This window comes from Tachypleus tridentatus, chromosome 8 (genome assembly GCF_004210375.1).
Source record: "Tachypleus tridentatus isolate NWPU-2018 chromosome 8, ASM421037v1, whole genome shotgun sequence".
Taxonomy (NCBI): Eukaryota; Metazoa; Arthropoda; class Merostomata; order Xiphosura; family Limulidae; genus Tachypleus; species Tachypleus tridentatus.
The window spans coordinates 100,082,944-100,106,261 of NC_134832.1; the positions used below are offsets into that span (position 1 = coordinate 100,082,944).

General features: G+C 34.4%; 1 protein-coding gene across 1 annotated transcript; it reads left to right on the forward strand.

Moving 5' to 3' along the window:
- The first annotated feature begins 1,699 nt into the window (after window positions 1–1,699).
- On the forward strand, window positions 1,700–22,909 carry LOC143223053 (uncharacterized). Its single transcript, XM_076450453.1, has 5 exons — window positions 1,700–1,849; window positions 7,867–7,993; window positions 10,969–11,114; window positions 16,611–16,740; window positions 22,491–22,909. The coding sequence occupies exons 1-5, from the start codon at window positions 1,798–1,800 to the stop codon at window positions 22,732–22,734; spliced, it is 699 nt and encodes a 232-aa protein (XP_076306568.1). The 5' UTR covers window positions 1,700–1,797; the 3' UTR covers window positions 22,735–22,909.
- Window positions 22,910–23,318: the final 409 nt, after the last annotated feature.

A 23,318-nucleotide genomic window follows, 5' to 3' on the forward strand; every position in this document is an offset into this window, starting at 1 on the left:
ACTGCGAAATAATAATTCACAAAATAATTAATCAACACTAACTACGCTAAACAGTCTTTTATACCATGACAAATGATTACCCAGATAACATTGATAATCGAACGTTTCTTGTTTACACAGAAATGAATCATGTCTATTTAATGATTTTTCTAAAATATTATTGTTTGTAGTTAAATACAAAATAAACACAGGGATATCTGTACTTTTCCCACCATGGGGATTGAAACCTGGTTTCTAGTATTGTTAGCCCGCTAACATTCTAATTAAGAATGTTATTAGGAATGAACAAACAACGCATATAAATATAAATACGTATTATTTTAGAACATACCACTCCTAAAATTGAGTAATTGTAGCATTTTTATGTTTACAAGGGGAGAAAATCTACAAATTTCAGTTTATTTAAAAGGAGACATTATATATGGTCTTACGTGCAGTGAATTTAGAAAATTTAAGCAAATACTGTAACTTTGGTTTGTTTTAAATTTAGCGCAAAGCATTCTGTGATAACCGTTCTTAATTAAGCAATGTAAGACTAGAGGAAAGGCAGCTAGTCTTTGCCATTTGGCAATGCCAGGCAACACTGCAAGTTTAACATAAGTCACACCCAAAGTAAGAAAAATTCGTTCTTTATGATGCAAGCAAATCTTGAAATAAGAACTCGATTTTGAACGAGACTAAATTTTCATTTGCAGTCATTTCTATGTATTCCAAGGTTAACGCCTGTATCTATACTTCAGGATTTCAAAAATAAGATCCAGAAGTGTGAGAAAAATAAATAATGAGTCACATAGCGCCCTCTACATATGATTTTGAATGCTTTTCTTATTTAGAGTGATATAAGATATCTTTCGTTCACAGGTGACAGACGAATCATTGTCTACCTTCAGAAACAAAATATAGAGTTTACGGATTTCTTGTGTGTGTGTGTTTTTCTTATAGCATAGCTACATCAGGCTATCTGCTCAGCCTACCGAGGAGAATCGAACCGCTGACTTTAGCGTTGTAAATCCGGAGACATACCGCTGTACTAACGGGGGGCTTACGGATTTCTAAGCAGAATTTTCATTTATTAAACATGTATTGATCGGTTTTAAGTTTACAAAAACGATTAAAGTGGGAAAATTAGAGCAATAAATTAATAAAATATTTTCAGTTTACTACTGCTGTTTGACAAATGTGTGAATAATTACGTGAACCTTATGAAAATACCTGTTATAACTCATTCAATTACATATATCTTAAAAAGTTTCAAAACTCAATGACAGCTTTTCTATTTTTATTATGTTAATAAAATACTACTGTAATAAATCATGTGGTACAACTGTTTATAAGATCCTTATGATTACTACAACGCTGTAAATTTAAATAAAAACGTTCCATACTTATTTTGTTTTAAAAATAATTACAGTTTTGTCTAAGAGCTAATTTACATATATTTTGAATGATTTTTTTTCCCTTTTCGTACTCCAACATTCGTGTTTTTTGTATGGTACAGTAAAAAGGCAACACTTTTTATGGTTATTAAAATATAAGAAAGAGTTAATTACCGCAATTTTTAATATTTTGTTCGATAATCCGATGCATATCAAGTTCGTAAGTTTTAAAGAAGGTTACTTAACAAGTATCCACGTGATTTAACAAAAATGTCACTTTCCTTCACCTGAAAACCCAGCCTACTTGTTTACAAAGTGACCTAACATTATATATAGTCCGTATATATAAAGAGAACAACATTATATACTCAGAGATAAGCGAAGCATAACCTGATTATATTCTAGTGAGCTCCAGCTTCTCATGCTCACCGCAATGGAAACGTTATACATTGTATGTCTCGTCTTGGCATTTGGTAAGTGCTCACTTTTTGTTAGGGTTATACACAAAATTTCTTTCAAACAATTCTTGCAACTATATTTCATAATTTGATTGAACAATTAATCGAAATATCTGTGACCAACCATTGCTTTAAATCAAGGTTATCAATGAGGTTATTTCATTTTGGAGAAACTTTCGTAAAGATAACGATACAAGGAAACCCTGGGAGACAAAACAATTTTTTGATTTATTATGCAATCTGAGAAAGAGGAAGAACAAGAAAAAAAGCGATAGATATTTAGAGTGTTTTCTAAGAAAAGTGGCCCGGCATGGCCAGGGGTGTAAAGGCGTGCGACTCGTAATCTAAGGGTCGCGGGTTCGCATCCCCGTCGCGCCAAACATGCTCGCCCTTTCAGCCGTGGGGGCGTTATAATGTTTCGGTCAATCCCACTATTCGTTGGTAAAAGAGTAGCCCAAGAGTTGGCGGCGGGTGATGATGACTATCTGCCTTCCCTCTAGTCTTACACTGCTAAATTAGGGACGGCTAACACAGATAGCCCTCGAGTAGCTTTGTGCGAATTTCAAAAACAAACAAACAAACTAGGAAAAGTACTAGGTAAGTATTTTTTTAAAAATAAAACTCGATAAGTGTGAGTAGACATAAAATGCGAATTGTCATTCTCTTCGTCAGTACTCTTTTATTAACGGTTTAAAGCAACAAGCATAATTTAGTTTGACCTATTTATTGAATTACTTTCTTATATTCGAAGAACTGATGTAATGATAAACTAATAGCCGCAAATTGCCAAACAGAAATGTTCTGTATGTAGTTGATACTGCTGATAGAATAAACGTTTATTTTCTGGGGTATTTGTTGGGCGTGGTTACCTTTTATCATGTGTTTTGGAAAATGTTTTCCACGATGTAATGCACCTGTAAAATAAAGATACAGCTGAATACTTACAACTTTTCATACCTTTTAAAACCAGTCTGGTAAAATAATTAGGATATTTACAAAATCAAATACGAAGTATTCAGGCCAATAAAATTAAATTGTAAACCATTATTAGACTTTTGTTATTAAAGTTTAAATATTTTGTTTTTCAATTTTTAAATAATTTATCTCACCCAAATCAAACTTGTGATATAAAAACTTTGAACACGAAAGAAATTGTTCAGGATTGATGGAACACATGCTACGAAATGTAACGTATATATAAACGTTCTTTATTTCCCAGTGGGTTACCGATAAGTATAGTAACTTACAATGCTAAAATCAGTTGTCCGCGATGAACACACTGTAACTATGCTCTTATCCAAACAGAATGGCTCTTTAAAAGTAAAGTTATGGTGTAAAAGGTATCATAAAAGATAGACCACATATCGAAACCTATGAAGAATAGAAAAGGAATGGCTAGTGAGATTCGATCGAAAATTCGTTTTACTATGGAAGGCGTCACTTTATTGGAAATCGAACATTAAGTTATTTTATTTTACTTCGATTCCAAAGGATAATAATGCCCATTTAAGTTAACTCATTTTTCACTATTAACAATCTCTGAAATCGTATAAAATCTTCTTTAAAAATGTTTAAATGTTACAGCTTCTAATACACTTGAAAGCAAACTATTACGTAAGTCAACCGACTGGAATCTTGTTCTGATTTTCCATATTTTAAAGTTATGCCCTGAAGTCTCACTATCTGCAGACTTAAATGAAACTGGTATTTAGATTTATTGATTTCAAGCCTCTAACGTTATAAAAAATATCAGGGTTGTTACCCCTAGGCCTTCTCCTCTACCTAAGAAATATGTCGAAATATTTGAACCTATTTACGTACGATAATCTCTACAAACCTGTAATCATATTGACCATCTCCAACAACATTATTTAATAAGGTGACGGAAAATGAACACAGTTTTTAAAATGAGGTCTAACCAACGCCGCTAGACATTGACTTAATGATCTCCTTGGAGTTATTATCATAATTGTTATCTATATAACCTTAAATCATAATTTACTTATTAACAAGGCTAAAGAAAGCGTCTTGTCTAGAACGTTTAGAAGGCTTTAGAGATTTTGTGATGTCTATATCCAAATCTTTTTCTCATTGCCTTCACCTATAAATGCACTAGCAAGGCTATAAAATAGTTAATATCGTGACAATGGGTATGCATAACCACACTTTCATTAAGATTTAAATGTGGGCGTGAACTTCATGTGCAGTTATAATTGTAAACATAATCTTAGCATTGCCACTTTTCTATCATAGGCTTGTACAAATGTTTCACTCTTATTATATTAATAACATGTTTTTTACATTCTTGTGGGCAGAGATGTTAAGATATTATGTTTGATAGAATGTTGAACACTCTATTCAAAAGATACAATGGTAAAAAACTCCTTACTAATATGCTTTTGTTGTGATTTATTGTAGTTCATCCTATATTTCTGTGTGGAGGCACATTTTGATAATATAGCACTATGTAACACAAATTTTGTTCTTGGATAGTATGTGTTATTTCTTAATTGTTTACGTTGTAAAAAGTACAAAAAATGGTCATTATTCCCTTCAAACTTTACTTTTGTGACCTGGATAATGAAATTTAGAAAGTAACCTATTTTCTATGTAAAAACGGGCAAATTTGCACATTTTCATTTATATAAGGTGTTAATAAAACAACATACGAATCAAACTTTACATGTATTTATACTAAAGTTATATAAAAATGTTTAGAAGTGAGTAGTTTTTCGAGATTTGCGACTGTAATGTAAATCACTTTCACGTATCGGCCCCCAAATATAGTCTCCCATCATGTTTTCGTTATACGCTTCCAGGTCACAAAAGCAAAGTTTGAAGAGAAAAATAGGTATTTTCCATTTACTTTAGGCATAAGCAATTGGGAAATAACACTTTCTGCTTAGGAACAAGAAAAAGAAAAAATTTTGTTACATAGTGTAATACGGACTGACAAACAATGATTTATATTCATAATTAAGTGGATTTAATTTGGGAAACTTACCATGTAATTAGTTTCTCTAAATATAACCACTTCAAGTAAGTTCCCCCAAATAAAGCCTCTTAATTACGCTTATTCTTGGAGATACAAGACTGTTTAATTTAATAGTTAGTATTCTGTTTATTTGTCGTATATAGTATATAATGATTATTTATTTTTCAGAATAAGAGAGTCAAGGTTATTTTAAAGGTGATAGTTATGACAAGTTTGGTTGCGTGACTCGGTAAGAGCTCCACGTTGTGTGTGTGTGGTTCAATTATTGTCGTGTTGTTGACATCAAATTTCATAAATCTTCAATATTATTCTCGTTAGCTTAAATTGATATTGTTACACTAGAGAGTCGACTGCGTAGTTTATATAAAATTTGATACTTCAGTGAAAATGTATACATGTAGACGATCAAACTAGCGCAAGTCAGGTGAAGTTCAGTCAGAAAAAATTAGTGAAATAAAATGGAGCTAGTTGGCAATGTGTGTTTGTTTTTTGAATTTTGCACAAAGCTACTCGAGGGCTATCTGTGCTAGCCGTCCCTAATTTAGTAGTGTAAGACTAGAGGGAAGGCAGCTAGTCATCACCACCCACCGCCAGCTCTTGGGCTACTCTTTTACCAACGAATAGTGGGATTGACCGTCACATTATAACGCCCCCACGGCTGGGAGGGCGAGCATGTTTGGCGCGGCGGGGATGCGAACCCGCGACTCTCAGATAACGAGTCGCACGCCTTAACACGCTTGGCCATGCCGGGCCTTGGTTGGCAAATAAATGAACCTTATAATGTGTTTGTTTGTTTGTTTTGAATTTCTATACTCGAGGTATCTGTAGCCGTCCCTAATTTAGCAGTGTAAGACAGAGGGAAGGCAGCTAGTCATCACCACCCAAACTTTTTACCAACGAATAGTGGGATTGACCGTCACATTATAACGTGGGAGGGCGAGCATAGCGACTCGTTTACCACGCCTTAACGCGCTAACTCTATAATGTGTAACAACAGAGATATAAACAAATTATTTTGTCTTGTCAATAGGGTTCCAAAGTAACTGAAACAGGCTGTGTGTACTTTTAACGAAAAAGAAAAAGAGCTAATTATTTAAGCTTTGGATACAACTGTGGTTAAACAATAAACTGAGAAACTCACTTTAACGGACATAAGGAGAATAGTTTGTCTTCTCAAAGAGTGTTCTAAAGTAAACAAACCCACCTGTGTGTAAACGTTTAGATACAACTATGGTAATGTAAGTAAATCTGTCGTAGATTGTATAGTAAGAAACAGAGTAGATAAAAATACTTCGTTTTGTTAGTTGGGTTCTAAAGTAATCGAATTAACCTGTGTGGACTTTTGTCAAGAATTAAAGTTATTTAGAACTTCAGATACGACTGTGATATTTTTGAATGTATTATCTTAAACCAAGTGGATTGATATTCTGACAGTTTATCATTCGAATCTATCGCCAGTAAGTTACAGGAACCTACTGTAGAGGAATTCCAGCTTAGCATACACATATATATAAAACCTTGATGCTTATAAACCGTTCTTTGCTAGATTACTATTAACCCATCCCATATTTACCATAAATTTTAGGTTTCGTACTTATTTTATTTTGCTTTATCTTATATGATGCTATTGATGCTTCATACCAGTGTTTCTCAAAGTGGGAGCCGCGGCTTTTTTGAGGGCCGACAAAAATGTGCCGAAAAACTAGCTTCTGAATGAATTTCAATCCTAAATAAATAATAAACCGACACAAATGGTGTTAAATGAATTAAATGGTACAATGTGTCGAATGGATTTGTTATTGTTTTTACTACTGCACTGTTTCTCAACCACCATGTTAAAGGTATAGGTTGGGGCCCTCAAAACGTTTTGTTCACATGAAGGGAGCCTTAGAAAAAATAGTTTGAGAACTACTGTTCCATGTCACTTTATAAACAACACTTATTAATTTCTTATGCTTTATAAAGTTAAAAATATTTAAGTATACTTTTATTACTTATATCTCAAACCATAGTCTCATTAGGTTCCACAAACAAAGAAATTGCGTAATAGAACAGATAGTTTATCAGTTGTATAAATTTTAATTTTCTTTGTAAGACTGTAAAAAACACAAATTACTTATTGTCAAGATGACAGAAAACAATTTTAACATAAACTCTATATTCTCGTGGCTTTTGACGAATTTATTTTTCGGACTGAAAATAGAGCCATGATTATATGTTACATCTCTCTTTGACACGTAGTACGTTTTTTCGATCAAAATTAGTTTAGTTTATGTGAATGGAAAAGCTGTACATAACTTTTGAACTCTGTGAATTATAGATCAGAACCAATACGAAGATGATCACAATGCACTGGTTAGGTTGCTCGACGCGCAATCTTAGGGTCGCGGGGTCGAATCTTGTCCTCGAACATGCTTCTACTTTAAGATCTAGTGACGTCTAATCCCACTGTTCGTTGCATTTAGCCTTTACACTGCTAAATTAGATACGACTAGCGCAAATAGCCTCCAAGTAGCTTCGTGCAAAGTTCAACACAAAGAATCAAGTTGATTAATACTTCAGTAGTTTAAAACTATGCCAAATTATATGAACAGAATATTATTATCACATTAGAAAGGTACACTAAAATACATGAACTGTTGCTCAATGAAATGGTGCTGAAGCAAATTTCTTGATGAACATTATGCCACGGTACAATAAAGAACAAATAAAGTGAACTGTACCGACTGAAGTCATTACAATGATTTTCGAGTAGCATATCAAACTAGGTAGGCTGAATATAAATTCATGGTGAGGAACATATTAACATGTGTCCATCATTTATGAAAAAAACAAATTGCGCCGACTGAAACTCAGTACCATGGTTCTCGACAATTGAATAAAACTCTCTAGGCTAGAGCTAACTTCACGATGATGAAAGCATTATATGTGTATGTTGTATCATGTCGTAAATTGATTGCAGAAAGGAGAACACTTTTGAGTTCTATCTGTTAAAATTAGGCGTAGCCAAGTACTGAAATAATTTTTGTTGTTATAGGCTTCTCTCAAGTTTCTTCCCAAAACTGCCATCTGCGAGAAATAGATGTGTGTGGAGCGGGTCTACTGCAATCCATTCAAGCACAAGAATTTCCCCAGTCAGAAGAGGATCTAAACCGTGAATGCTCGTGAGTAGTAAAACGTTTTCATTTTTAAGTCCTAAATATTTTAATGGTGTTGAGAACCACTCATAAACACTTTGTGTAACTCTTTTAGTTTACTCATTCGTAATATATAATACATCTATTATTATTGCGTTTTCTGACAAATATTACGCCACTTTAAGAGTGCCTTCAATAATACATATGACACTTCTCAACAATTCCTATTTAATTTGACCAATGTTTTAACAGATGTTCTTGAAAATTTTGAATAATATACAATCCATCATCTTGATTATTTTATGTATTTTTGCTGTGAACACGTATATGACATGATCGCTTTCAACAACGCTTACATCTGTTATCACCATACCTTGTAGACTGGACATCTCAATAAAATTTTCACTAATCAACCTACTGTCTCATCCAATGTTTATGATAGTTTTAGAAATGCATCGAGCACATTTATTCAACAAATACATTTAGCTTTACGTTTATGTTAAATATAGTTTGGGTTTGTTGACTTGTTTGTAGATAAGAATAAAGCTACACAACGGCCTATCCCTGCTTTGCTCACCATGCGTATCGAAACCTGGTTTCTAGCGACGTAAGTACGCAGACATTCCAATGTGCCACTGAGGGGGGGATTTAGTTTAAGAATATTCCAAATTTTTATCAATTGTTACTCTTTTTACTGAAGTGGTTGTGATTTATTTTCAAATTATATTCATTTCTTTTTCAGAAAATAAATTCGCAAGACAACAACCTTTATATTATGGAGTTTATTAATATATAATAAGACTAGATTGGGCGTGGCCTAATGGTTAGAGAGCTGGTTCCCAAGGTTTATGGTTCGCTTCTCGTGGCTTTAGGGTCATGAGTGTGTTGTAAAAGTTTCGAACAGTTTCCAAGAAGTTGAAAGTTAGTGATATTTAAAAATTAGGGACAGCAAGCGCAAGTAGCCTGTATAACTTGGTGGGAAATCGAACATAAAAACAATTTTAATCAATTGCACGCTTAATAATATCCGGCCCTATAGTTCAGGACCAGTCTTACTTGGGCTATGAATCCTAACATTTATAATTCGTGACCAACAGTTGCACAAACGTTCTCCGCGTTTTGGAGCCATGAATGTGTTATAATATTGACAGTCAAACCCCACTATTTTATCAGATAAAAATAGCTCAAGAGCTGGCGGTGGCTAATATTTACGAGCTTTATTTCCTCTAGGTCTACCCTCTATTAGAACTTCAGATACGACTGAAGTTTGTTAGTGAAAACAAAGAATAGAAATTTCTTTCCCCGCTGAGTTCTCCAAGCCCGTTCCCTTGGCTGTGGTTTCGCTAGATAGTAGATAGGGACAGTTGGAATCTCGTTAATCCATTCATGCTTATTCCATTCATGTCTTATAACGTAAGAGAGAGGTAAGTCTACGGATTTACAACGCTAAAATCAGGAGTTCGATTCCCTTCGGTGGGCTCAGCAGATAGCCTGATGTGGCTTTACTATAAGAAAACACACACACACTCCTTTAGATCTGACATGGACTGGTGGTTAGTGTGCTTGACTAGCAATCGGTGGGTGGTGGGTTCAAATCAACATCACCGAACATGCCCGCCCTTTCAGCTGCGAAGTGCCATAACATAACGGTCAATCCTAATACTCGTTGGAAAAAAGAGTAGTCCAAGAGTTGGCGGTGAGTAGTGTTGACCAACTGTCTTTTCTCTAGTCTATCGTTGTTAAATTAGGGATGGACAGTGCAAGTATCCCTCGAGTAGCTTTCTGCGAAATTCAGAGCAAAGGATTTCCTCTAGTCTATCACTTCAAAATGAGGGACAACTATGAACAGAATGGGAACTAAAAACTATAGCTCTTGATATAATTTTTATCCCAAACGTTAAGCTTTTTGTAGCTATTGTTTAATCAACTTCTGACATTAAACAACATAATAATAAACGTTACGCGTCTTGTATCTATTGTTTAGTCAACTTCTAACATTAAACAACATGATATATATATTTTTCATATTTATATGAAATTAACATGCTTACGAGTTATTGTATTAAAAACAAAAACAAAAGACCCGTCAAGCAGTGATTTGACATAAAACATAGCAATTGTCAAACCTTCTTATTTTACGCTCTCCGCTATTATAGCGGTATGTCTTCTACGGATTTACCACGCAAAAATCAGGGGATCGATTCCTCTCGGTGGGCTCAGCAGATAGCCCGATATGGCAAGCGTGTTAAGGCGTGCGACTCGTAATCTGAGGGTTGCGGGTTCGCATCCCGGTCGCGCCAAACATGCTTGCCCTTTCAGCCGTGGGGGCGTTATAATGTGAGGGTCAATAAGAAAACACGCTCTTAGTTGAAAACCATACTGGATCAATTAAGAATATTCAAAAGAAAAGCTTACAGTTAGCTTGATTTTATCACGAATATTATGTTCATTGTTTCTATTGTATTGCCAGATTCTGACGTTTAACAACGCGTTACTTGCAATATTTCTCAACAATAATCATGTCCTTCATCGTACATGGGCCCGGCATGGCCAAGCGTGTTAAGGCGTGCGACTCGTAATCTGAGGGTTGCAGGTTCGCATCCCGGTGGCGACAAAAATGCTCGCCCTTTCAGCCGTGGGGGCGTTATAATGTGACGGTCAATCCCACTATTCGTTGGTAAAAGAGTAGTCCAAGAGTTGGCGGTGGGTGGTGATGACTAGCTGCCTTCCCTCTAGTCTTACACTGCTAAATTAGGGACGGATAGTACAGATAGCCCTCGAGTAGCTTTGTGCGAAATTCCAAAACAATCATCGTACATGGTTCTTCAGTCGATATGTATGATGTTTCTTAACAATGCTTATGTCATATACCTCACTAACAGAATATACGTTTTGTTTTTTTCATTTGTGGAAACTTAAATCCGTATAGTATTTTTACGATGAAACAATAAGTTCGTTTTAAGATGTTAGAATTAATAGTAACCAAAACGTCTTTTTCACAGCCAGATCCAAGAGGCCGGTAGTTGTTTGAGTAACTATACAAAGACCTGTATGACACCTGTTCAGCGTGAAATATTTGGTTTTTTATCTGAAGGACCAGAACACCTTATGGATGAATACTGCAAATCTGGAACGAGCATTCGAGAACGTAAGTTTATTAAATTTATGTAACCCGACCATTGATCTTACATACAGAGGAGTATTTATATCCTAGAGTAATGATACTAGAATAAGTATCAATGCTTCATGACCTCTTCTTTCACAACTTATAGTATTGATGGTCTTGATTATGGACTATCTGAGATGCAGTTTTTACTACTGAAGGCCTTTGTGTGTGTGCGTTTGTACTGTTTTTTAATAACAAAACTACATCGGACTATCTGCGGTGTCAACAAAGAGAATGGAACCTCTGATTTGAGCTTTATAAACCCGTAAATTTACTGCTAACCCACCAGGGGACGCAGGGGCCTTTTACGTAGTTTTTACTGTAGGAAGGTTTTTTACGATGTATTGAGGCCTCCACGTGTTTTACAATGCCCAGCAATCGTAAATGATCAAATACTTCCAAGAATCCGTTTCAGCAACTGAGAGGTACGTAAGTTCATGGTAGATATTTGCAAATGTTGCAACATGAATTATCCTTTCCAATTACATCACGTAGAGGAACTGCTACTTTGTCTACGTGTCTACATGTTTTGTTCTACTGTAGCTGTAAATCACTGGTGTCCAGTCTGTAAAAAAACAAAAAACAACAACAAAAAACATTAATAAAGGTTAACAAATCTGAGGCAATAAATATCATAAATTATCAGAAACAATGAGAAAGTGATACGTAGAATAACATTATCCAGCTAGATATAACAATTAAAGACACCGGAATTGAATAGAAAAAACAACAAAAAATATGAATATAGATTAAAAAATCTGAGGCAATAAATATCTTTGATAGATTGTTCAGGCAGAGTACTCATGATGAAACTTTGTAGAATAGACGGCAACTGCCTGTTGTGGAGACACAAGTGTAGTGGACGATGTTTCGAAAATCTTCCACTTTTCGTCTTCAAGTCAGTGTATATATATATATATATATAAAACACAAAAATTCCGTGGCAGGTATTTAGTTTTGGAGGAAGATGAACATCCCGACTGGGGTGGTCAGGAATATTGATATTCCCATTTGTCTCGCTCACGATAGAATTTTGATGTGTGCTATGAAAGTTTAGATTTAATTTCTCTTAGTTCTGTTACATATTGGATGTTTATAAAAGTTGACATAGTGAAGGTAGTTTCAGAGAAAAGCAACAAAAATGTCCAGTTGATTCGAGGCGGCGGAGAGAGGGGAATCCAGGCTTTACTTGAATAAGAACGAAAAGAAGCAGGTCAATAACATATTAAACGTCTCAATGTCAGGGCCACGGTTTGGCTGGGATCTGTATATCCAAATGTCGCATAGTTTGCTGTGGGGGGAGGATGAACGGGATTACCCCGAGAAAACCCACTTTCACAAGACAGGCGCCTAATATTCTACCTGTCCTGTGCCCAGTGCTGGAATATAACGAAAGCATCGAATAATGAATAGTACGTCAATCAATAAATTGTGTTTAGTGTTACTTTATGTTTTGGAGGCCAGATAAGTGTTGTATGGAGATATTATTTTGTGTGGGGCGTTTGTCATGGTATGTAATTTAGCGGTTAAGGAGTTACGTGTCTCTTCGTTTTTATAGTATTTGTGGGCTAGTGTTGTAAGGCGATCCGTGAGAAGAGGTATTTTGCAAATTTCGTGCATGTATTTTATGCGAGTGTATTTGGGTAATCGAAGTGCCATTCTTGCGACTTTGTTCTGTTGAAGTGATGTAGCTGTTTTTTCAGGAATGAGGTTATTGTTTTCGCAAAATAAAAGCAGTCTTCTTGAGATTATTCTTTCCAGAAGTTTACAAATGTAGCTCAATAGACTTATTAGTCTGAAATTGTCGGGGTTAGAGTTTCCAGTATTAGTTTTCGGCATTACAGTTATTTTAACCTTTTTCCCAGGTGTCGGTGAAATAACCAATGAGTAAAGATAGGTTCATTATATTAAGAAGATGTTGTAAAAGGTTAATGGATGCATTTTTTAAGATAATGTTTGTAATACCATAATCTCCAGGAGAGGAGTTTTTGAGTTTTGATAGGTTAGTTTTTAATTTCCTCATTGTTATTAATCTCCGAACATATCATGAGCGGTTGGTAGAGTCGTGTTGTTAGTGATATTGGCCGGAAACAGTGGAGTGTATAAATTAGGTCTGCTTAACACATGGTTGTCTATATTAAGTATCGGTGAATGGTTGAATGTTGGTGAATTAATGTCTGCAAAAGAAGTGGTGAAGTAGTCGGCAGTAGATTCGCTTTATCGACGACAGTTGTAGCGGTCACGTTATTGTACTTAATGTGTTGGAATAGTTTATTATTGTTCTTTTCTTCCATTAATGATTCATTTTTTTCTAAATTTCTTTTGAGTTATTATTCCTATTGTCTAATGTGTTACAGTATTTAGTCCAATTTTCTTTGTTTAAAATACTTATGTGGTGTTTAATTAAAGCATGTGTTTTATTTATTCAGTTAATATAAAATGGTTCTTTGATTTTTCTTGTCTTCCAAAATTTGTCTGTCGATTATTCTAGTTTTCCTCCAGTTTATTCTGTGTCCAGTTGATGTGACATGCTCTACAATGACTGAATTTTGTGTTTTCATGAGCCTTGTACTATCATTATGTTCTTCTATTCTTGTCGCGAGTTTTCTTCCCGTTTCTCCAATGTATGTGTCGTTGCAGGAACACGGATTTACATAGATGACGTTTCAGATATTCTCATTGGTAGGTCGTTGTTTGTTTGTTACCAAAATGGACCTTAAGGTATTGTATGATTTCCACCAGACTTCTATGTTGAATGTTTTGGCTATGCGTTTGAGTTTTTCACTGAAATGTTGCAGGTATGGTAGTTAAATGGTGGTGACTTTCTGATCTTTTCTTTCTGTCGTGGTCTTCTTCAAGGAGTTTGTGATGAAGGTGTAACCATTCTGTTTAAAACTATCTATGATCTTTCGGCATTCTGCTTCGATGGATGTCTGATCGCAAATGTTTTCTGCTCTCTTGTTTCGGCATTGGATCATATCACGTTTTATCGAGTTTGGATGATAGGGCTGGAAGTGTAATATCTGTTCATGTGGGTGGGTTTTTTGTACACAGTTCTGGTTATTTGTCTTGCTTGTTTGCTGATGAGTATGTCAAGAAACGATAGACTGTTTTGTTACTCTATTTCCATAGTGAAATGGATTCTTTTGTCTACGGAATTGAGATGTTTTTAGAAGGCTGGTAAGTTTTTATGACCGTGAAGACAAATGACTGTTACTGTTGTTCCTTAATTTATTCATTCTGTTTTTATTTTACTTTGTGACGTAAAACTATAATGCCTTACGTACTTTCCTTATTTTATTTATTTATTTATTGTAGTTTTCCCTACAATTTCCTGATGGGTAACTGATAAGTTTATGCGTTTACAACTCTAAAATCTAGGATTCGATTTCTTGCGATGAACATAGCTCATTGTATAGCTTTGTGCTAAAACAACTCAGTTCTTTTCACGTGTTAGAATGATTTTCAAAATATAATTACCTATTAAAACAAACTGAACAACAGTTTTAGATTCTGTGTTACTGGAGACCCTTATATTTTAATTTAGAGTAAAGGAGTTAAACAAACCAGTCTTATTGCGATGTCTAATAACACATCTTAGTTACTGTAAAAGGACCCAAGCTTCCTAAATGACGTAGTCAGGAGTTGAAAGCTAGGGCGAGAGGAAATTATTAAGGAGCTCCATGTAAGTATTTTAAATTGAATGCCTTATTGAAAGTGGTGGAGAATTGGACATTTTATATTAATGATTCATAATACCATTAATATGCCTATATCTGGTGACTCAGTGATACCTTTAAGGGCTTATAAGGTGGGTGTAGAGAGGTAACCCATTAGTGCAGCTTTGGTTTGTTTGTTTGTCTTGAATTTCACACAAAGCTACATGAGGGTTATCTGCGCTAGCAGTCGATAATTTAGCAGCGTAAGGCTAGACGAAAGGCAACTAGTCATCATCACCCACCGCCAACTCTTTTTACGAACTAATAGGGGGATTGACCGTACATTATAACGCCCCTACGGCTGAAAATGCGACTATGTTTGGTATGGCTAGGATTCAAACCCACCTCAAATGTGAGTCGTGCGCCCTAACCACCTGGCCATGCCGGGCTCGGCAACATTGGACCTAACAGTCAACAAATCAATATAAACACTATTCTAGAACTATGTGTAATTTTAAAGTAATTTCTATAACTACTTGTAGATTGTAGGATAACGGAAATTTCATCTTTAAGTAAAACTGGTTTAACAGCTGGTTTTAGATCTGAAACCTTTAGTTGGGAAAGCTATGTTAACAAAACAACAACAAAGCCAACACCTAAAATGTTGTTCTCTAGGACACTGTACAACTGGATTATAGGGAAATGTGGCCAAATTATATACAGTGGAACCCCTCACTAACGACCCCCTTACTAACGACTTCCCCTGTCATACGACTGGAAAATTTTTGACGGTACCCTGTTTGCATTAAATTGACCCCTCGTGGACGACTTCCCCTGAAACGCGACTAACGACCTACCAAATTGAACAATTTTGATTATTTTACCTCTCACTAACGACTAAGTGACATTATTATGTGGCATATTCTGTGAAGTTACATAGCGGTCTGCCTTCTCATTTATGGCATATTACAAATGAGTTTAATTATTCCGTAGTTAAACAGTATTACGTAATCTACTTCAACAATAAATCTATTTCGAGTGCGTCGAATCGAAAAGAAGATTAATTTTCATTGGTAAATTAATCTTATTCTCAATGCGCTCAGTGCGCTTATTCTATAGTACATAATGAATTAGGAACACTAAATCGGATTATTTAACAGACAAGATTAGTGTGCATAATATGAAGATCTGTATTTGATCATTTTTGTGCGTGTGTAGCATTTCTTTTCCAGTGATTTCTTTATAAAAATGTATTTTATCATCGCATTTTAAGTCTGCATGAGCATTAGTGATTTAAGAAAATGTTTTTTATGATCGTCTTTTAAGTCTGCATGAACATTAGTGATTTCTTTAGTTTACGATCGTATATCCAGCCAGTATTTGAACACTTTTGCGTGTAACATTTTACAGTGATGTTTTTAAGAAATGTATTTTAGGATCGTATTTTAAACCTGCATTTGAACATTTTTTGTGTACAGAATGGTGAATAGACTTGTGTTTAAACATTTAATAGCCTCATAAAATCAAGGTAAAGTAGTGAGAACTAGTGAAAATATATTTTGCATTACGTATTACCGCATTTTTTTATTTCGTTTTTAAATACTCCATACCCTTAAAATGAACAGAGACCGATTACCTATTATAAAAACGTACATAATTTAAGTCTTGGTAACGAATTGGGTATCCACCCCTCACTAACGACTCCCCCTCATTAACGACCTTTTTGTCGAGGCATTTTTGAAGTCGTTAGTGAGGGGCTCCACTGTAGTACACATTATGATCCTTAATGCCTTTTAACAGTTTCTTTCTGTTTCCTCAGAATATCTAAAGAATGCTGCCTGTCTAAATGGAGCATTTGACGAAAACCAAATTTGTTTTCAAGATCTGCAGACAGCTTTGGAAACTATTACAGGAACAAAATTTGAGAACCGTGTCACAGTTGGTTGTTGGTAAGTATCTATTGTAAGTAGTAATACCTGAACTTTTCATGATTTTATTAACATTTTCTCATAAAACGTGTTGTGCTCCTGTTGTAGTTTGTTAGATCGTCTTATACCAAATATCCTACAAAATGACCAAATACGATTATCTGCAATAATAGAACGTAAAAATGAAACTCAAAATAACACAAACCAGTTTCACAAGTTAATACTTAGTCGGTATTTCCTTGGCTTTCAGTACAAACCAGTTTCACAAGTTAATACTTAGTCGACATTTCCTTGGCTTTCAGTACAAACCAGTTTCACAAGTTAATGCTTAGTCGACATTTCCTTGGATTTCAGTACTGCTTTACATCAACGTAACATGCTTTTAATGAGTTTGTGCAGATATTCCTGAGTAATTGACTGTCACTCGGTATCTCAAAACGGCTGGTATGGGTGTTAAAACTTTTATTAAAGTAAAGTAGGAAACAACGTTTCGGTCTTCTTACGTTATCCTCTGGTTAACAAAGACAGTTTGCTCAAACTGAAGATGACCTACGAAGATCGAAACGTTGTTCTCTACTTTATTTTAAAAATAAAATTTTAAAACCCATACCAGCCGTCTTGAGATACATTTTAACTTCGAGTGGGATTCTCGTTGTTACGAAGGACTGCCATCTTTCTTTGAGATCATATTTGAACAGATTTCGTCGAGTACGTTAAAAAAACTAAAATGTTTACTTATTTTTCTGTTATTTAATAAAAAGATATAACAAATCAACACCATATTTCAAGGAAGCGACTATTTTTGTACGCCCTCTGTATATATTTGTACTTCTTCTCATTCTATGTATTTCTGTGATATAAAAATTGGTTATATTTCTTTGGCCAACAAAGTGTATAAAGCTTGGGCTTGTCCCGTTTTGAAGATTATTGTACTCCATTGGAATTATTCCTCTCATTGTCGAGAGTGATCATTTTCATGACTACGAGTAATCATTATTGTCCGACGTTGCCATTACTATATAAATAATGTTACTGGAAGGACAGCGAAGTCAATCTTAGGCCACAAACAGCTAGACAAACGTTTAACTGAACCTCTTCTGAAAGTGAAGGTATACATTCAGTACCAAGATACAAATGATCAAAGAGAAGTCCATTGAAGATACATCCATTGTTTAATTAAATTTTTTTATTATTTTGTTAATGTACCAGAGGATATGCTCAGCTTCATTCAAGTAAAGCTTTGAGTGGATTTTTGTTTTCCTGCTACAACCTTAATTATGTAAACAATGGCGTTGCTACGAGTTGACTTTGGGTGTGATTATGGAGAACCCAAGTGTTTTTTATTATTTTATTTGAGGGAACAGTTACTTTAATTTATTTTCTAAAGTTACAGTGAACAGCAGTTAATTGAATATATTTTTCTTTCTTTGCCTTAAGAAATATGTACTTTAATATTTATCTATCTCTAATCTTAAGCAGCATCACCTATCTTTTATTAAATTTACTCAATTTTACCTTCATATTTTTCTTCTTAAAGTCTCGAATGATCAGTTGTTTTAATCTTCAAACATTTTACACTTTATGAATTAATCAACTTGGTATTGTTTTCCTCATATTTCATAACGGGTATTTCAAATGTGTTATTTAGCTTCAACTCTATTATTGCCACGTTCATGAAGAACTCTTCTAGTGCAAGGTTTATATTTTTTGGTGTTGCATAATTACTTATATCTCGTTTATTACATTCATTATCAACATTATTTCTAAGAGATTGTTTATTCTTATGTGGCAAAAGGTATTAACATAATAATCACTCGTTCAACACTTAAGTTTTTTTTAAAAAGTTATATAGTGTGTCATATATATGTGTGCCTATTGATCAACCGAAGGCGATCTAAAAAGAAAAAGTTATTTAATACCTTTAGAAAACTTTCTGTTGTAAATAAACAAAATCATACAGAATGACTTATAACCACTTAGAACTTTTAATTTCATTTAGTTTATGTAGAGAATTAAAATTATATTCCTGAAAAACGGGAGTTGTCAAACTGTTTCTATGTTCATAACATTCGTAATTATTTATTTGCTTGGTCACTTCGATACAGTTACGGTTAAACATTGCACAAATGTTAATGGTGATTTAGAGAACATTAAAGAAAATCATGCTTAAATTTATCATCTGTGGTTTGACAACAGTCGCCAAATCATAGTATTCATTAAAGCTGTCGTTAAAAAGTATACATATATGCCTAATGTTAAATCACTGGCAATGAATATTTTCCATAAATGATGTTATTTATTTTCAATATTTGATAAATTTATTTTCTTCTCAGTTTCTAGTAAACAAAAAAGTAAAAGGCCTATTCATTCTTTTGGTTTGGGACTGGATATGATGCAGTGGTTAGCGTGCTAGAATGCGAATCATAAGGTCCACGGTTCGAGCTGTGATATACGTTTGAACATCTCTTGCACTTTCAGCTGTGTGGAGCATTATAGCTGCAACAGACTCCGCAAATATATATGCAAAAACGGCTCGTTTGGGTTGAGAAAATATTTTACATAGAAGAGCGAACAACGTTTCGACCTTCTTCGGTCATCGTCAGGTTCACAAAGAAAGAGGTAACTGACCGGAAGCTGACCACATGTTTGAAAGGGGTTGTGCAACTGAGTGTCGGAATATAATAAAATAAATAAAATTATATATTCAAACATCTAACACCGCCCTCTACGTTCCAACACTCAGTTGCACAACCCCTTTCAAACATGTGGTCAGCTTCCGGTCAGTTACCTCTTTCTTTGTGAACCTGACGATGACCGAAGAAGGTCGAAACGTTGTTCGCTCTTCTATGTAAAATATTTTCTCAACCCAAACGAGCCGTTTTTGCATATATATTTCTCTCTATGAGTGGGTTTTCTCGACATCACTGAGTCTCCGCAAATGCCGCTATTCGGTTACAATTAGTCAGTAGGTCCTACATCAGGGTCCTCCGATAGTACAGCGGTAAGATTATAATATTAAAATATTAAAATCCGGATACGTTTTCCTGTGGTGGACAGAACAGATGTGTCTAATGTAGCTTTGCTTTAAAACAGAGTTCTATGTTAGGAACAGCTATATCTCATCTTTAGGGTCTCTGAACTGACCATTTAGCTCTTATATGTCGTAAAGTGCTGGCAAATAAACTAAATATTGGTTTATCTTGCTCTTTAAAAATAACAAAATTACAATATTTGTGTCAGATGACGATTGCTGTGTGAACTAAAGGAAGGTTTTTTATCTATTTTGTTTTTCTCATGAAGAGTAATTCCAAATACAAAATGTAGAGTTTCCATAACATTAGGTCAGAAGATTAGGTTTTCAATAATTGCAAGCTTGATTAACCAATAATAAATATAATAATCGGATTCAAAGCGTTATCTGTGGGTTTTGTTAAATTACGCGCATAGCTATATAAGGGGTATGTGGAACTGTTATCCTAGTTTTGAAGAGACGCACTGAAAGAAAAGCAACTGATCAACACCACCCACCAATAATTCTTGGGTTAAACTTGACAGACTGAATAGTTGGATTTGACCATTACTCTCATAGCTCTACCAGACCAAAACCGCTGAACATTATTTTTTTGGGCAATAATACATGCGAACCACGGAGCCTCAGTTCTACGCAAAAAAAATAAAATTAATACTTGCCAAAATCAAAACGTGATAGTTTGACATTCAGTCTAAGATTTGGTGTCATGATGTGTACAGATATTTTTATTTATTTATTTGTTATTAAGCACAAAGGTTCACAATGGTCAATTTATTCTACCTTGCACAAATAGGTGAAGCCCAGAATTTTAGAATTATAAACCATCAAGCTTACTGTTGAGCTACCGGAGGATGTGTAAAGATAAAAATGTATTTAATATCCTTGAAAAACGTTCTGTTGTAAATAAACAAAACTATACAGAAAGAATGATAACCACTTCATTGTCGTCCTTGTGTTATTTAAATACTCTTGATTGATTGTTATTTGATTATATGACACTAAATTAAAATTGAAAAACCACATTGAATTACTGAAAGATGTCCAAATGATTGTCAGATATCTGTGATATACATCCATATAAAGGCCAAAAACGTGAGATATATATTCAAATGATCGTTAGGTATATATAATTTTTTCTCTTTCTCTATTATCTGTAAAGTGGATGGTAAGCAACTGTTAAATACGATATATGGAATTTCAGGTCTTCAGTCCTAGACGTTAACTTCTGGACCGAGCTTCGCCCAAAGCCTTATCTTTAATTTTTATCTCTTTTAATCTACCTAAAAACTACTATAACTTATTTTATGTTGAATAGTTTTTTATTAACGAAAGCGTGATTCGTAAAGAGTTTTAAGGGCTTAGAGATTAATGCAGGTCCTACCATTTCACTTATTTATAATATGGAATAGGTTGCAATGATAGACTAGATGCAAGACAGCTAGCCAACAACGCTCACGCCACCTCTCAGGTTACTATTTTACCAACAAAGAGTGGGACTGGCTATAACATTATAATTTTCCCACAGCTGAAAGGGCTAGCATTTCCAGAAACGTATATTCGAAAATGCGATTCGTAGATTACCAATTAAACGCCCTAACCACTGGGTCAAGTCAGATTTCTGTTGATAATGAGTCAGAAGTCATAGAGCGTAACTTTTTCTTTAATTTTTAAGTTTAAGAAAACAAAAAAATATTTATACAACAACTTTCAAGATGATAATAAAATTTCACTGCAATTTCAAATAAATGAAGAAAACGTATCTGGTCCTCCGCTAGGACAACGGTAAGTCTTTGGACTTACAATGCTCAAATCAGGGGCTCGATTCTCATCGGTTAACACAGCAGATAACCCGATGTGACCTTGCTGTAAGAAAACACATAAAACGTATCTGTCAGAGTACGTTTTGAGTAGGGTGTGGTCCACTACCTAACGTAGGACTGCAAGTCTGAAGACCTAGGATTCGCACCACAACGTCAATAATGTTTTTAGTTACTCGTGAGTGTTTTATAAAAGTGCCAACCTTCTTATTCTCTTCAAAACCATAACAAAGCCCTTGTAGCAGCGGATGCTGTTAACCTAATTTCTTCCTTGTCTTTATAATTCAAAGTTAGGGACGAGTTATACATTAACTTAAGGGGTTCTGTGAGTATATCGTTTAGAATGCAAACACCAATGGCATGATTTTTTATTGAAATTTACGACAGTTCATCAGAATATAATTAAAGGTAATACGCCTGACAACCATGTGTGCGCATAATTAAAATATAAATCACTGTTTCTTGTTTTTCTTTTACTAACCTTCTTGTGAGAGAACAGGAAATTTTGTTTGTACATTCTGTTTCTCTTTACTCTTGTGACTTAAGAAACTTTCTGCTTCTAAATGACGTAAATTTATGAAATGAGAAAAAAATAGATATTCTCGAATAATAAATTAGTGGAATTTTTCCACTTAACTACTGGCTGGAGACTTTAATAATAAATAATTACCTTAGTTCATGTAATTCAAAAAACTATTATAACAGATGATAAAACCGAGTCAGCCCGAAACTGGTGAATGTTTCTTCTTTGGTTAAGTGTTTTTCGACATCTGTGGCTCTACCTGACGTTTTAATTCATACTTTCATATTCATATAAAAACCAAGTGTTTTGGTAAACGAACCAGTATTTCTAACGAACAGGCATTCTGATATTATAATGATGTGTAACTTTATTATATTGTTTTCTCTCACTACTTCATTAGCACTTACCGTCGATTTGAAAGCTGCTTCCGAGACAATTTAGAGAGCAAATGCGGCAAAGAAGCTGTCGATTTCATTCAGGAACTTTTGCGCACAGCAGTATCCCGTCTTCCGGATGTCATTTGCACCGGATTTGATTCTCAAACTAGTGAATGTACTAGTGTTCTTCCTGCTTCCGGTACCAAACCTAAAGGAGATCAGTCGAACAGCGCTATTAGTCGTCTTCTTTCCGCATACTTTAGCTAAATTCAACAGGTTTCACTGATTATAAACGAATCTATGAACATTACTTGATATGAGAAAGATAGTTAAAATCTGAAGAAATAAAATATTATTATTATTTTTGACTAAACATTCATATACTTTTTATCATTGTATGTGTAGCTGTTTGAATAAAACTTTATCTTTTACGAGTCAGTCACATTCAGTTGTATTTCATCATCTATCTAGAGTAATCGAACTCTATTATACATTATTACCTAGAGTAATTTAACTCAATTAAACATTGCAAAGAATAATTATATTGAATTATACGTTATCACCCAGAATAATTCAACTCAATTATATATTATTATTCAGCATAATTATACTCAATTATACATTATTATCCAGAATAATTAAACTCAGTTGATTTGGTTGTTGTTAAGTACATATACACAAATATCAGGTCTATCGAAGCTCGAATTAAGACACTAGCTGAACTACTGGGTGACTTATACTCAATTCTATATTATTACTAAGATTAATTATAGTAAGAATGGTTGTACTCAGCCATACCTCTCTATACACAGAAATTATAGTCAACTAGGTGATGACTAGTTGCCTTCCAT